A 13739-nucleotide genomic window follows, 5' to 3' on the forward strand; every position below is an offset into this window, starting at 1 on the left:
TTTAAAAAGTTAGACAAACGGTACTAAACTATAATGTATAGTGTCTAGGAATGCACTATAAAACTATTAAAGAAACAAGGAAATAAACACTAGAAATCTGCATCATGTTTATTTGGGGGCAGAAGGAGTTTATGATTTTAACAGGGCATATGGAAGGCCTTCCAGCTGCAGCTAATCACTGACTAGGTGCTAGTTACAAAGACCTTCACTTTACGGAAATTAATTAAACCATGTTTGTTCTGTGCAGTTTTCTGTATCTGTGCACTACTTTACAATATAGGGATTTTTTTTTTTTTTGAGATGGAGTTTCGCTCTGTCGCCCAGGCTGGGGTACAGTGGTGCTATCTTGACTCACTGCAACCTCCACCTCCCAGGTTCAAGTAATCTCCCTGCATCACCCTCCCGAGTAGCTGGGATTACAGGCAGATGCCACCACACCCAGCTAAGTATTTTGCATTTTGGTAGAGACGGGGTTTCACGGTGTTGCTCAGGCTGGTCCTGAACTCCTGACCTCAGGTGATTAACCCGCCTTGGCCGCCCAAAGTGCTGCAATTACAGGCGTGAGCCACTGCGCCTGGCCAAAAAGCTAAGCACTAGATTTCAAAACTGAAAATTGGGGTAGGGCACAGTGGCTCACACCTGTAATCCCAACACTTTGGGAGGACAAAGCAGGTGGATCACGAGGTCAGGAGATCAAGACCATCCTGGCTAACAAGGTGAACCCTCATCTCTACTAAAAATACAAAAAATTAGCTGGATGTGGTGGCATGCACCTGTAGTCCCAGCTACTCAGGAGGCTCAGGCAGGAGAACTGCTTGAACCTGGGAGGCAGAGGTTGCAGTGAACCAAGATTGTGCCACTGCACTCCAGCCTGAGTGACAGTGAGACTCCATCTCAAAAAAAAAAAACAAAAAAAACCCCTGAAAATTGGGCCGGGTGCAATGGCTCATGCCTGTAATCCCAGCACTTTGGGAGGCTGAGGCGGGTGGATCACCTGAGGTCAGGAGTTCGAAACCAGCCTGGCTAACATGGTGAAACCCCATTTCTACTAAAAATACAAAAAATTAGCTGGGCATGGTAGTGCACGCTTGTAGTCCCAGCTATCCAGGAGGGTGAGGCAGGAGAATTGTACCATTGCGCTCCAGCCTGGGCATCAAGAGTGAAACCCTGTCTCAAAAAAAAAAAAACTGGCCGGGCACGGTGGCTCAAGCCTGTAATCCCAGCACTTTGGGAGGCCGAGACGGGCGGATCACGAGGTCAGGAGATCGAGACCATCCTGGCTAACACGGTGAAACCCCGTCTCTACTAAAAAAAAATACAAAAACTAGCCGGGCGAGGTGGCGGGCGCCTGTAGTCCCAGCTCCTCGGGAGGCTGAGGCAGGAGAATGGCGTAAACCCGGAAGGCGGAGCTTGCAGTGAGCTGAGATCCGGCCACTGCACTCCAGTCCAGGCGACAGAGCGAGACTCCACCTCAAAAAAAAAAAAAAAAAAAAACTGAAAATGATCCCTTTTTTGTCAAGAAGAACTCTTTCTTTTTTTTTTTTTTGAGACAGAGTCTCATGCTGTGGACCAGGCTGGAGTGCAGTGGTGCAATCATGGCTCACGATCCTCCCAGCTCAGTTTCCCCTACTAGCTGGGACTACAGCCCACGCCAACACACTCACCTAATTTTTTCTATTTTTTGTAGAGATGGGGGTCTCCCTTTGTTGCCCAGACTGGTCTCAGATTCCTGGGCTCAAGTGATCCTCCCGCCTTGGCCTTCAAAAGTGCTGGAATTATAGGCATAAGTCACCATGCCCAAAACTTACACTCTTTGACCACTCCCCATCAGAATCATCTCCATAGAGGCTTTATGGCATTTCAGCATTTTCTCTTTAGTCTAAATGTCACTCCTCTGAGGTAATGCTATGATCTCTTTGGAGAGTACACAATACCTTTGGCAGGGAGGGTGTCAGTAGGAGAATGCTTTAAATAAAGTATCTCAAAGAACTTCAAGTTAAACGACACGTCTATTTAATAAATGTGGCCACATAATTTAACAATGAATATACGCAAACTATATACTGACACATTATATAACTGACAGATATACAGAAATCTAGCTACTTAAAGAGTGGTTTACATTGGCCTCTGTTAACAACACACTCACCAACCTACTGTCCCTAGCGGGGCAGCACACACCGTGGCTAAGAAGATAGGCACTGGAGTCAGACTCCAGGTGCAGGCCCAGCCACACCACAGCAGCTCTAACGCCTGGGCAGGTCCCTGCGACACGGAAAATGCCTGACAACGGCACCCCCTCCAAGGCTGCGGTGAGGACGGGCTGAAGACAGGCGCACAGCCTAAGAACCAGAAGAACCAGAATGTCACCCAGCACACGGAGTGCACTTCACTCAAGGGTCAGCTTCCGTCAGTGTTTCTACATCCGCGATACTGGCTATGGGTATCTGTTCTTCCGGGAGAAAGAGGGGAAGCCTCTTACCCTCCTTTATGCTTCTTTTTCTTTGGTGTGTCTTCCTCTGACGTCCTCCTGCCTCGGCCCCGGGACGCTCTTTTTTCTTTCTGACCCCGGCCTTCTGAAAAACAATCAAGATGAAAATTATTTTTATAGAATTCTCTAAAGCAAGGCAAGTTTTGTGTTTTGTTTTTAAGAAGGAGTCTCGCTCTGTCTCCCAGGCTGGCTGGAGTGCAATGGAACAATCATAGCTCACCGCAGCCTTGACATCCCAGGCTCAAGCAATCCACCCACCTCTGCCTCCCAAGTAGCTGGGACCACAGGTGTGCACCACGACACCCGGCTAATTTTTAACTTTTTTGTTGAGATGAGGTCTCATGATGTTGCCCAGGTTGGTCTCAAACTCCCAGCCTCAAGCAATCCTCTTGCCTTGGCCTCCCAAAGTGCTGGGGTTACAAGCGTGAGCCACTGTGCCCAGCTTGCAAGACAAGGTTTACCCAAATATGATACTTACCCTAGTGATCATACTTTAATGATTTACTGTGACAAAACTCTTCAAAACTCCATAGTTAACAGTAATAAAGAAAAAAAATTAACAGACTTGCTTTTTAACCCTCGCCCTCCGGAGCTTTCAAAATCACTGCCCTCCATCTTGTCCTTCAGATCTGCCTCAAAGCGCGCCAGGTCTGCGTCAAGCCTTCGAATGTGTTTATCCACCTACAAAAGGATACCCAAAGTCTTATTTTAAAGTAAAACCAAAACACCTCAGAAATCACAAACGTACAAAGGTATCCACTAGGAAATGCCTTCTTGCCCTTTAATTGAGTCTTCAATGAACAAACCTCTGCTAAATCAAGGCCCACTATTTCAAAGTCCATGCAAGGGTCTTGTGCTTTTTCTGCATATTTTGAGACTGCAATGGAATGAATCCCATTTAGGGAAAAGACAGGAGTGTGGGCAATAATGAGAAGCAGAGTTGTGAAATGCGGTGAACGAGGCCTGGGATATCTGACGCTGAACCCTACTTTAAAATTTGGCTACCTGGAGGCCAGGGGCAGCAGCTCACACCTGTAATCCCAGCACTTTGGGAGGTCGAGGTGGTCTGATCACCTGAGGTCAGGAGTTCGAAACCAGCCTGACCAACATGGTAAAATCCCGTCTCTAATAAAAATACAAAAATTAGGGCAGGCGCAGTGGCTCATGCCATAGCCCCAGCACTCTGTGAGGCCAAGGCGGGTGGATCATTTGAGGTCAGGAGTTTGAGCCCAGCCTGGCCAATATGGCAAAACCCCATCTTATTAAAAATACAGGCCAGGCCGGGCGCGGTGGCTCAAGCCTGTAATCCCAGCACTTTGGGAGGCCGAGACGGGCGGATCACGAGGTCAGGAGATCGAGACCCTCCTGGCTAATACAGTGAAACCCCGTCTCTACTAAAAATACAAAAACTAGCCGGGCGAGGTGGCGGGCGCCTGTAGTCCCAGCTACTCGGGAGGCTGAGGCAGGAGAATGGCGTAAACCCGGGAGGCGGAGCTTGCAGTGAGCTGAGATCCGGCCACTGCACTCCAGCCTGGGCGACAGAGCGAGACTCCGCCTCAAAAAAAAAAAAAAAAAAAAAAAAAAAATACAGGCCAGGCATGGTGGCTCACACCTGTAATCCCAGCACTTTGGGAGGCTGAGGCAGGAGGATCACCTGAGGTCGGGAGTTCGAGATCAGCTTGACCAACACAGAGCAACCCCATCTCTACCAAAAATTCTCTACCAAAAACACAAAATTAGCCGGGCTTGGTGGTGCGTGCCTGTAATCCCAGCTACTCAGGAGGCCGAGGCAGGAGAATCGCTTGAACAAGGGAGGCAGAGGTTGTGGTGAGCCGAGATAGTGGCATTGCACTCCAGCCTGGGCAACAAGAGCGAAGCTGTGTCTCAAAACAAAAACAAAAACAAAAACAAAAAACAAAAATTAGCCTGTTGGTAATGCCTGTAATCCCAGCTACTCGGGAGGCTGAGGCAGGAGAATTGCTTGAACCTAGGAGGTGGAGGTTGCAGTGAGCTGAGATCACGCCACTGCACTCCAGCCTGGGCAACAGAGCAAGACTGTCTCAAAAATAAAATAAAATAAAATAAAAAACAAGTAAAATAAAATAAAATATGGCCACCTGGAGGTTGGGCATGGTGGCTCATGCCTGTCATCCCAGCACTTTGGGAGGCTGAGGTGGGCGGATCACTTGAAGTCAGGAGTTCGAGACCAGCGTAGCCAACAGGGTGAAACCCCGTCTCTTCTAAAAATATAAAAATGAGGTGGGCGTGGTGCTGCATGCCCGTAATCCCAGCTACTCGGGAGGCTAAGGCACGAGAATCACTTGAGCCTGGGAGGCGGAGGTTGCATTGAGCTGAGATTACACCACTACACTCCAGCCTGGATGACAAAGTGAGACTGTCTCAAAAAAAAAAACCAAATGGTTCCTCCGAGCAGATACACAAACAAAAAGGGCCCAGAAAAAAAAAAAAAAACACAAGGACGGCCCCACATGAAGTGTGTCCTGTCTGTGCATCCTCCAGCAGCGTCAGGCTGCCAAGGCTAGGCCCATTTCTGGGCAGGTTTTACGTTTTGTTGCATGAAAGGCAGGAGTAGAGGTCGGAGGAAGACCCATGGCCCCTGACCCGCCCTCACCATCTCATCGGTCTGCGTGGCCAGCTGCACTGTCATCGCTGAGAAAGCCGTGGCCCCCGCCCCGCCCTCACCATCTCATCGGTCTGCGTGGCCAGCTGCACTGTCATCGCTGAGAAAGCCGTGGCCCCCGCCCCGCCCTCACCATCTCATAGGTCTGCATGGCCAGCTGCACTGTCATCGCTGAGAAAGCCGTGGCCCCCGCCCCACCCTCACCATCTCATCGGTCTGCGTGGCCAGCTGCACTGTCATCGCTGAGAAAGCCGTGGCCCCCGCCCCACCTCACCATCTCATCGGTCTGCGTGGCCAGCTGCACTGTCATCGCTGAGAAAGCCGTGGCCCCCGCCCCACCTCACCATCTCATCGGTCTGCGTGGCCAGCTGCACTTTGTCATCGCTGAGAAAGCCGTGGCCCCCGCCCCGCCCTCACCATCTCATCGGTCTGCGTGGCCAGCTGCACTGTCATCGCTGAGAAAGCCGTGGCCCCCGCCCCGCCCTCACCATCTCATAGGTCTGCATGGCCAGCTGCACTTTGTCATCGCTATATTCTTTGCACTTGCTGTAGGCATTCTGGATCTTCTGCAGGCGCTCCACGCGCTGGTCTGGAGATAGCGTCTTCACCGTGGAGATGTACTCTGCAGCCAAGATGTCAATCTCTGCTTTCTTATCTGATGGAGAAATGGGGGAAAAGCTAGCCCTGCACAAGACACCACGATGGGTTCACCAGACCGGCAACAACTAAAGTCAGCCAACACCAAGTTGTGCCAAAGACGTAGGCTGACAGGAACTCAGGCTGTGCTGGTGGGAGCGCAAGTGGGCAGAACCATTCTGCACAAACAGTCTGGGATCATGTGGATGTGCAGACTTTACAGCAACGTGCCCAGGACAGTCCCAGCTCTGAATGTTACACAGCAGGTGGTCACAGTGCCCTCTTTGACTCTCAAACATCCTGTGTGAATAATTAATTATGTAGTCACCTTTCCTATGCCCTGGCATACTACTCTTTTTTTTGTTTTCTTTTTTTTCAGTAGAGCAGTCAAGAAAGAACATACTACTCTTAAACACCCTAAAGAAACCTTACGTGACCTAAAGAAATACACGTGGGAAAACGTTCATAAGAGCAGGAAACAGAAAACAACCCAAACGTCCAATCCTCTGTGAAATGGAGAAATCAGATGTGGTCCCTTCAGACAACAGAGCTACTCGGCAACAAACAGAGCAAACCATAGCTACACAGCAACACGGATGACTCCCACAGAAGGCGACACAGAGCAAAAAGAGCAAGAAACAAAAGAAAACATACCGGACGATTCCATTAATGCGAAGGGCAGAAACAGACACAACTCGTAACTCTTCGGTTCAGAGAGGTAAGAAAACTACTGTTGAAGGCCGGGCGTGGTGGCTCACACCTGTAATCCCAGCACTTTGGGAGGCCAAAGCAGGTGGATCATGAGGTTAAGAGATGAAAACTATCCTGGCCAACGTGGTGAAACCCTGCCTCTTCTAAAAATACAAAAATTAGCTGGGCGTGGAGTTACGCGCCTATAGTCCCAGCTACTCAGGAGGCTGAAGCAGGAGAATCACTTAAACGCAGGGGGCAGAAATTGCAGTGAGTCGAGACTGTGCCACTGCACTCCAGCCTGACGGCAGAGCAAGATTCCGTCTCAGAAAAAAAAAAAGAAAACAAAACTACTATTAAAGGTGGAAAGTGACTATCACCAAACTCAAGATGGTCACCCCTTGGATGAATGGGTGTCATGACTAGGAGGGCCACAAAGGTCTTCAGGTGCTAAAGGGCTTGATTTCTCCATCTCGGTAGCAGAAAACAAAGAGGTTCACCTGGTAATATTTGTTAGGCAATCTATAAATGTTGTACCTCATTTCTGAATATATGTTCCATTTCACAATTAAATCACTCTCTATATTCCCTAGTCAAGATGCTGTACCTAAGCGAAAAAACACAGCTATCTCAGTCTTGCAAAACATGTGCCTAGGCTGGGCGCGGTGCTCACGCCTGTAATCCCAGCACTTTGGGAGGCTGAGGTGGGTAGATCACCTGAGGTCTGGAGTTCGAGACCAATCTGACCAACATGGAGAAACCCCATGTCTACTTAAAATACAAAAAATTAGCAGGGTGTGGTGGCGCATGCCTGTAATCCCAGCTACTCAGGAGGCTGAGGCAGGAGAATTGCTTGAACCCAGGAGGTGGAGGTTGTAGTGAGCTGAGATCATGCCATTGCACTCCAGCCTGGACAACAAGAGCAAAACTCCATCTCAAAAAAAAAAAAAAATGTGCCCAGCATAATGAATAAAAAATCTCAGGCCAGGCGTGGTGGCTCACGCCTGTAATCCCAGCACTTTGGGAGGCCGAGGCGGGCAGATCACCTGGGGTCAGGAGTTCGAGACCAGCCTGACCAACATGGAGAAACCCCGTCTCTACTAAACATACAAAATTAGTCAGGCATGGTGGCGCATGCCTATAATCCCAGCTACTTGGGAGGCTGAGGCAGAAGAATCGCTTGAACCCAGGAGGCAGAGGTTGTGGTGAGTCGAGGAGGCAGAGGTTGTGGTGAGCCGAGATTGCGCCACTGCACTCCAGCCTGGGCAACAAGAGTGAAACTCCATCTCAAAAAATAAAAAAGACTCCCATACCAAAACACATTACCATGAAATTTAAAACTTCAGAGATACATCTCAAAAGCTTCTGAATAGGAATAACAACAAAAAAATAGATCACACATATAAAGGACCAAGAATCCAAATAGCACCAGATTTTCTGCAGCAACATGGAAGCTATGCTGCCAACTTCCTGAGTGAAGACAACTGTCAACCTGGGATTCTATACCCAACCAAACTATCAACTGAGTATGACGCTAGAACAAACACATTTTCAGACATGTTACGTTACAAGAAAATCTACCTTCCTTTTTTTTCTTTTTTTTTTGAGATGTAGTTTTGCTCTTGTTGTCCAGGCTGGAGTGCAATGGTGCGATCTTGGCTCACTGCAACCTCCGCCTCCCAGGTTCAAGGGATTTTCCTGCCTCAGCCTTCCAATTAGCTGGGAGTACAAGCATGCGCCACCACACCCGGCTAATTTTGTATTTTTAGTAGAGACGGGGTTTCGCTGCGTTGGTCAGGCTGATCTCGAACTCCTGACCTCAGGTGATCTGCCCGCCTCGGCCTCCCAAAGTGCTGGGATTACAGGTGTGAGCCACCGTACCTGGCCAAGAAAATCTACCTTCCTATGGGCCTTTTATCAGGCAACTACCAGAGGAAAGGCCCTATCAAAACAGGAGAGCAAGTGAAAAAAAGAGGACATTTAAGATTCCGGGAAGAGGGTCCCACACTGAAGAGGGGTGAAAGGAGATCCTAGGAAAACCTCAGGGCAACAAGTGTGCAGTAGGCCTAGAAACAATCAGGACTGTGGCCTCCAGGACAGAGGGTTCCATGGAAAGAACACACACACAGAACTGTCAGACAGCCTGACACTCAGACCAAATGGAAAAGCCCAGCCTGGGAGACGAGGGTAGAATGCAGAAAAAAAAGCCAACAAACAAGGCAATGAGTAACTCTAAGAAATACGCAAAGTTGGCAGGGCACGGTGGCTCATGCCTGTAATCCCAGCACTTTGGGAGGCCAAGGCGGGTGGATCGTGAGGTCAGGAGATCGAGACCAGCCTGGCTAACACGGTGAAACCCCATCTCCACTAAAAATACAAAAAAAAAAAATTAGCCAGGCATGGTGGCGGGCACCTGTAGTCCCAGCTACTCAGGAGGCTGAGGCAGGAGAATGGCCTGAACTCAGGGGGGTGGAGCTTGCAGTGAGCCAAGTGAGCCACTGCACTCCAGCCTGGGGGACACAGGGAGACTTCGTCCCCAAAAAAACAAAAACAAAAACAAAAAAAACAACAAAAGAAATACGCAGACTTATTCAAAAGGGGTCAAATATATAAGCACAGCAGGTGGCATGGCTCAGTGTTAAAGTACCTACACAGCTGCCCAGTGGAAGTCCCATCACTGGTCTCACCACAAATTCCAACTAACTACAGCCAGGAGATGGGGGAGCAAGGTGCAGGCAGGTGAGCTGGTGGGGGCCACTGGAGAAGTACAGCTGCATGTGCCATATATGGCTGAACAAAGTTAAAAACTGACAAGAGATAAAATAAGAAACAACAACTAAAACATGTTGTTTAGAAACAGGGAATTTAAGGGCTGGGCGTGGTGGCTCCTGCCTGTAATCCCAGTACTTTGGGAGGCCAAGGCAGGTGGATCATGAGGTCAGGATATCAAGACCATCTTGGCTAACATGGTGAAACCCTGTCTCTACTAAAAATACAAAAAATTAGCCAGGTGTGGTGGCATGTGCGTGTAGTCCCAGCTACTCGGGAGGCTGAGGCAGGCGAATCACTTGAACTTGGGAGGTAGAGTTTGCAGTGAGCCAAGATCGTGCCACTGCACTCCAGCCTGGGCAACAGAATGAGACTCTCTCAAAAAAAAAAAAAAAAAGGCCGGGCGCGGTGGCTCAAGCCTGTAATCCCAGCACTTTGGGAGGCCGAGATGGGCGGATCACGAGGTCAGGAGATCGAGACCATCCTGGCTAATACGGTGAAACCCCGTCTCTACTAAAAATACAAAAAACTAGCCGGGCGACGAGGCGGGCGCCTGTAGTCCCAGCTACTCGGGAGGCTGAGACAGGAGAATGGCGTGAACCCGGGAGGCGGAGCTTGCAGTGAGCTGAGAGCTGGCCACTGCACTCCAGCCTGGGCGGCAGAGCCAGACTCCGTCTCAAAAAAAAAAAAAAAAAAAAAGAGAGAAACGCAGTTAGGGCCGGGCACGGTGGCTCATGCTTGTAATCCCAGTACTTTGAGAGGCCAAGGCAGGCAGATCACGAAATCAGGAGATCAAGACCATCCTGGCTAATACAGTGAAACCCCATCTCTACTAAAAATACAAAAAAAAAGAAAAATTAGTCGGGCATGGTGGCAGGCACTTGTAGTCCAGCTACGCAGGAGGCTGACACCGGAGAATGGCGTGAACCCAGGAGGCAAAGCTTGCAGTGAGCCGAGATCACGCCACTGCACTCTGGCCGGAGCAACAAAGAGAGACTCCGTCTCAAAAAAAAAAAAAAAAAAAACCGGAGTTAAACACCAAAAGGCCAAAAAATACTACCACACTTTTAAAACAATGCACACACTACATACTCTGAAAATTGAAAATTTGTAAAAGAAACAAAATGGCAATAAATATTTTGATTGTAAAGGGTGATGGTTATAAGGGCATGATATAAAGATGTGTAAAGGCCAGGCACGGTGGCTCAAGCCTGTAATCCCAGCACTTTGGGAGGCCGAGACGGACGGATCACGAGGTCAGGAGATCCAGACCATCCTGGCTAACACGGTGAAACCCCGTCTCTACTAAAAAATACAAAAAAACTAGCTGGGCGAGGTGGCGGGCGCCTGTAGTCCCAGCTACTCGGGAGGCTGAGGCAGGAGAATGGCGTAAGCCCAGGAGGCGGAGCTTGCAGTGAGCTGAGATCCGGCCACTGTACTCCAGCCTGGGCGACGGAGCCAGACTCCGTCTCAAAAAAATAAAAAAAATAAAATAAAATAAAATAAAATAAAGATGTGTAAGAACCCAAGAAACTAAATGTGGCTTCGAAAGTATCAACACCTGCTGCAAGACACGGGATGATACCTGCAGCCCAGGGCCAGGCCAATGCCCCACCAACCTGGGTCCCCTCAAAACCCTCTGCCCCAGTCTTCAGGAGCTGCTGGCTCCCAGCCGTCAGAACCCAGTTCTGGTTGTACTGAGAGGCCTAAACCCACCTTCTGTCCTCTGGTCCAGCTCTCGCATCAGCTGGAAGTTCCTCTGAAGTTCGCAGGGAAGATTCTCGATACCTGAAACACAAAAACATAGAAGTCATGTACCTCTCAGTAGCAGGACAAAAATTCACCTTTAAAGGTTGTTTTATCTTTTTTTCTTTTTTTTTTTTTTTTGAGATAAAATTTTGCTCTTGTTGCCCAGGCTGGAGTGCAGTGGTGCGATCTCGGCTCACTGCAACCTACACCTCCCGGGTTCAAGTGATTCTCACGCCTCAGCCTCCCGAGAAGCTGGGATTATAGGTACATGCCACCATGCCCGGCTAATTTTTGTATTTTTAGTAGAGACGGGGTTTCACCAGGTTGGCCAGGCTTGTCTCAAACTCCTGACCTCAAGTGATCTGCCCACCTCAGCCTCTCAAAGTGCTGGGATTATAGGCATGAGCCACCAGGCCTGGCCAAAAGTTTTATACTTAAAGTTTAAAATGACAAGCCCACTCTGTCTTCTGTTTCTGTTAGGGTTTGGGGAGCGCCAGGATTGTGATATCATTTTTAGACTTAGGTACCAAATAGTGCTGACAAGAGGCTAACACACTTCAGAAGCTGTCAGAAGTCAAAGAAGGGAGAGGGAAACTTGGAAACCAACAGCAGAGGCAGAGGAGACCACCTGGCCCCACCCTCTAGGCTACCCTACCTCAGGGAGCATCCTCCTCCAAGGCTCAAGCCAAAATACCGTGGCTCCTCCTTGATCTTCCCTGACTTTACCCAGAAATCCAGTGCATCGAGCAGTGTAGCCACGCTGTCCACGCGACTTTATGCAAGCATAGAAATGTTTTCTCTCTCGGCCGGGAGCAGTGGCTCACGCCTGTAATCCCAGCACTTTAGGAGGCCGAGGCAGCCAAGTCACTTGAGGTCAGGAGTTCAAGACCAGCCTGGCCAAAATGGTGAAACCCCATCTCTACTAAAAATAGAAAAATTATCTGGGCATGGTGGTGCACACCTACAGTCCCAGCTACTCGGGAGGGTAGGGCATAAGAACTGCTTGAACCCGAGAGGTGGAGGTTGCAGTGCGCTGAGATCACACCCTGCAGCCTGGGCAACAGGGTGAGACTCGATTTCAAAAACAAAGAAAAAAGAAAAAAGAAAAGAAATGCTCTCTCTCTGAGCTGCCGAAGACAGTGGTGGCCATACGGAGCTACTGAGCACTGGAAATGGAACAAACGCTATTCAATTTTTAATTTTACTTAAATAGTCCCTGTGGCTATCGCAATCATCCCCGACAGTCTGCCAGGAAGACCCCTGTGCTGTTTTCCAGTCTGCATTGATACCCCCTACAGCAGGCAGGCCAACCTCTGCCCCCTGCACAGCTGACACAGGCTCCTGAGGGGGGCTGCCTCTTCCAGTCTTGGCCACCCTCCCATCTGCTGTTCACAGTTACCAGGCAATCATTTTAAACCTAACACTATGGTATGCATCTGATGCTTCCAGCCCCAGTGTTTTCCCAGCTCCCCTAGAGGACAGAGGCACAGCCTCCCAGGCACACACACAGTCAACCCTCGTTGGGAGGCCAGCCCACTGGCTGGGCACCAGGATAGAGAAGGCTTCCCCTCCACCGTGCTCCCCAGTTTGACTCTTCTACCTGGGGAACCCCCCACTACTCAGACCCCCACGAGACAGCGGGGCACATGGGCAGAACAGGGCGTCCCTCTAATCTCCAACTCCAGGCCATGGCTCACTCGCCACTGTCTCAGCCACTAGGCGAGTGCCAGGCCGAAGACCCTGAGGATGCCCAGTGCAGCGCCCACATAAGGGCCCTCCAGAGCCACCAAGCACAACCCCAAACACCGCGACCCCAAAGCTGTGCCCATCCCGGGCCGACGTCAGGGGTCCCGCGTGGGCTCTGCCCCTCTACGAGCAGGGGACCCTTGCTGGGCAGCGCTGGGCCTTCCCTGGTCTGTAAAGTGAGGGAAAGCACCATCCGCTCAGCCGCTGGGGGCGCCGACCTGCTGCCACCTGGACACAGCACCGCCCGCCCACCAGGGCCGACTCGGCGCCGCCCTCCCCGTCTCCCCGCCGCAGTCCCCAGTGCCGGGGAGAGACGCCCGCAGCCCGCACGCCCTCCCCAGCCGCGGTCACACAAGAGGCCGGCGCACAGCCAGGCGGGGGCCCAAACCCCGGAGCCCCCAAGACCCAGAGCCCCGCAGCAGCTCGACCTGCAGACCGGACGGGACGGGCGGGGCCGGGAACGGGCGGGGCGGGGGCCGGAGCTGGGGGCGGAGACAAGGCGGGGCCTGGACGGGGGCGGGACCTAAACTATGAGCGGGATCGAGGACGCAAGCCCCGCCCACCAGGCCCCGCCCCGCCGTGGCGCACCTGGAATTGGCGCGGCCGAGCCGGCGGGACCCCCGCGCCCGCCCCCCGCGCCCTCCCCTCTCTTGCGGCCCTGCCCCGCCCCGTCCGCGCGCCCCAAGTCGCACCCGGCAGCGCCCGCCGCCCTCCCGAGCCCACGGGGTCTGCATGCGGTGCCCGGCGCGCAGGGGGCTGCGGCACTGGGAGCTCCGCGTGGGCGGCGGGCGCGGGGCCCGCGGGGCGCGCTTACTGTCGAGATAGTGCTCCAAGTACATGGCGGTCGCCATCTTCGTCTGCGGCCGCGCTCGGGGTCTGCGCGGGCGGGCGGTGCCGCGGGAGGCGGGGGCGGGGCGGTGCCAGCGCGCTCACTATTCATGAGTCGCGCGCGCTGATTGGCCGCGCTCGGGGGCGGGGACGGACACGCCCCTAGGCTTCCGGCGGGCGGCGGGCTGC

At 51.6% G+C, this 13739-nt stretch overlaps 1 protein-coding gene across 4 annotated transcripts in view; it reads right to left on the bottom strand.

Moving 5' to 3' along the window:
* ING5 (inhibitor of growth family member 5) overlaps positions 1–13682 on the bottom strand; it is a 26142-nt gene extending 12460 nt beyond the window's left edge. For 3 of the 4 annotated variants that reach the window (XR_004441466.1, XM_033229456.1, XM_033229458.1), the window contains exons 1-5: positions 13537–13682; positions 10944–11015; positions 5621–5787; positions 3061–3172; positions 2483–2576 (exon numbers count right to left, since the gene is read on the bottom strand). Coding sequence is in view for 3 of the 4 variants with exons in the window: in XM_033229456.1 (XP_033085347.1) it covers positions 2483–2576; positions 3061–3172; positions 5621–5787; positions 10944–11015; positions 13537–13573 (482 nt within the window). In the remaining variant the exon portion in view is untranslated. The remainder of the gene's footprint in view (positions 1–2482; positions 2577–3060; positions 3173–5620; positions 5788–10943; positions 11016–13536) is intronic. The other variant, XM_033229457.1, reaches the window with a different exon arrangement.
* Between the last annotated feature and the right edge of the window lie 57 nt (positions 13683–13739).

This window comes from Trachypithecus francoisi, unplaced genomic scaffold, assembly GCF_009764315.1.
Source record: "Trachypithecus francoisi isolate TF-2019V2 unplaced genomic scaffold, Tfra_2.0 Lachesis_group13, whole genome shotgun sequence".
Taxonomy (NCBI): Eukaryota; Metazoa; Chordata; class Mammalia; order Primates; family Cercopithecidae; genus Trachypithecus; species Trachypithecus francoisi.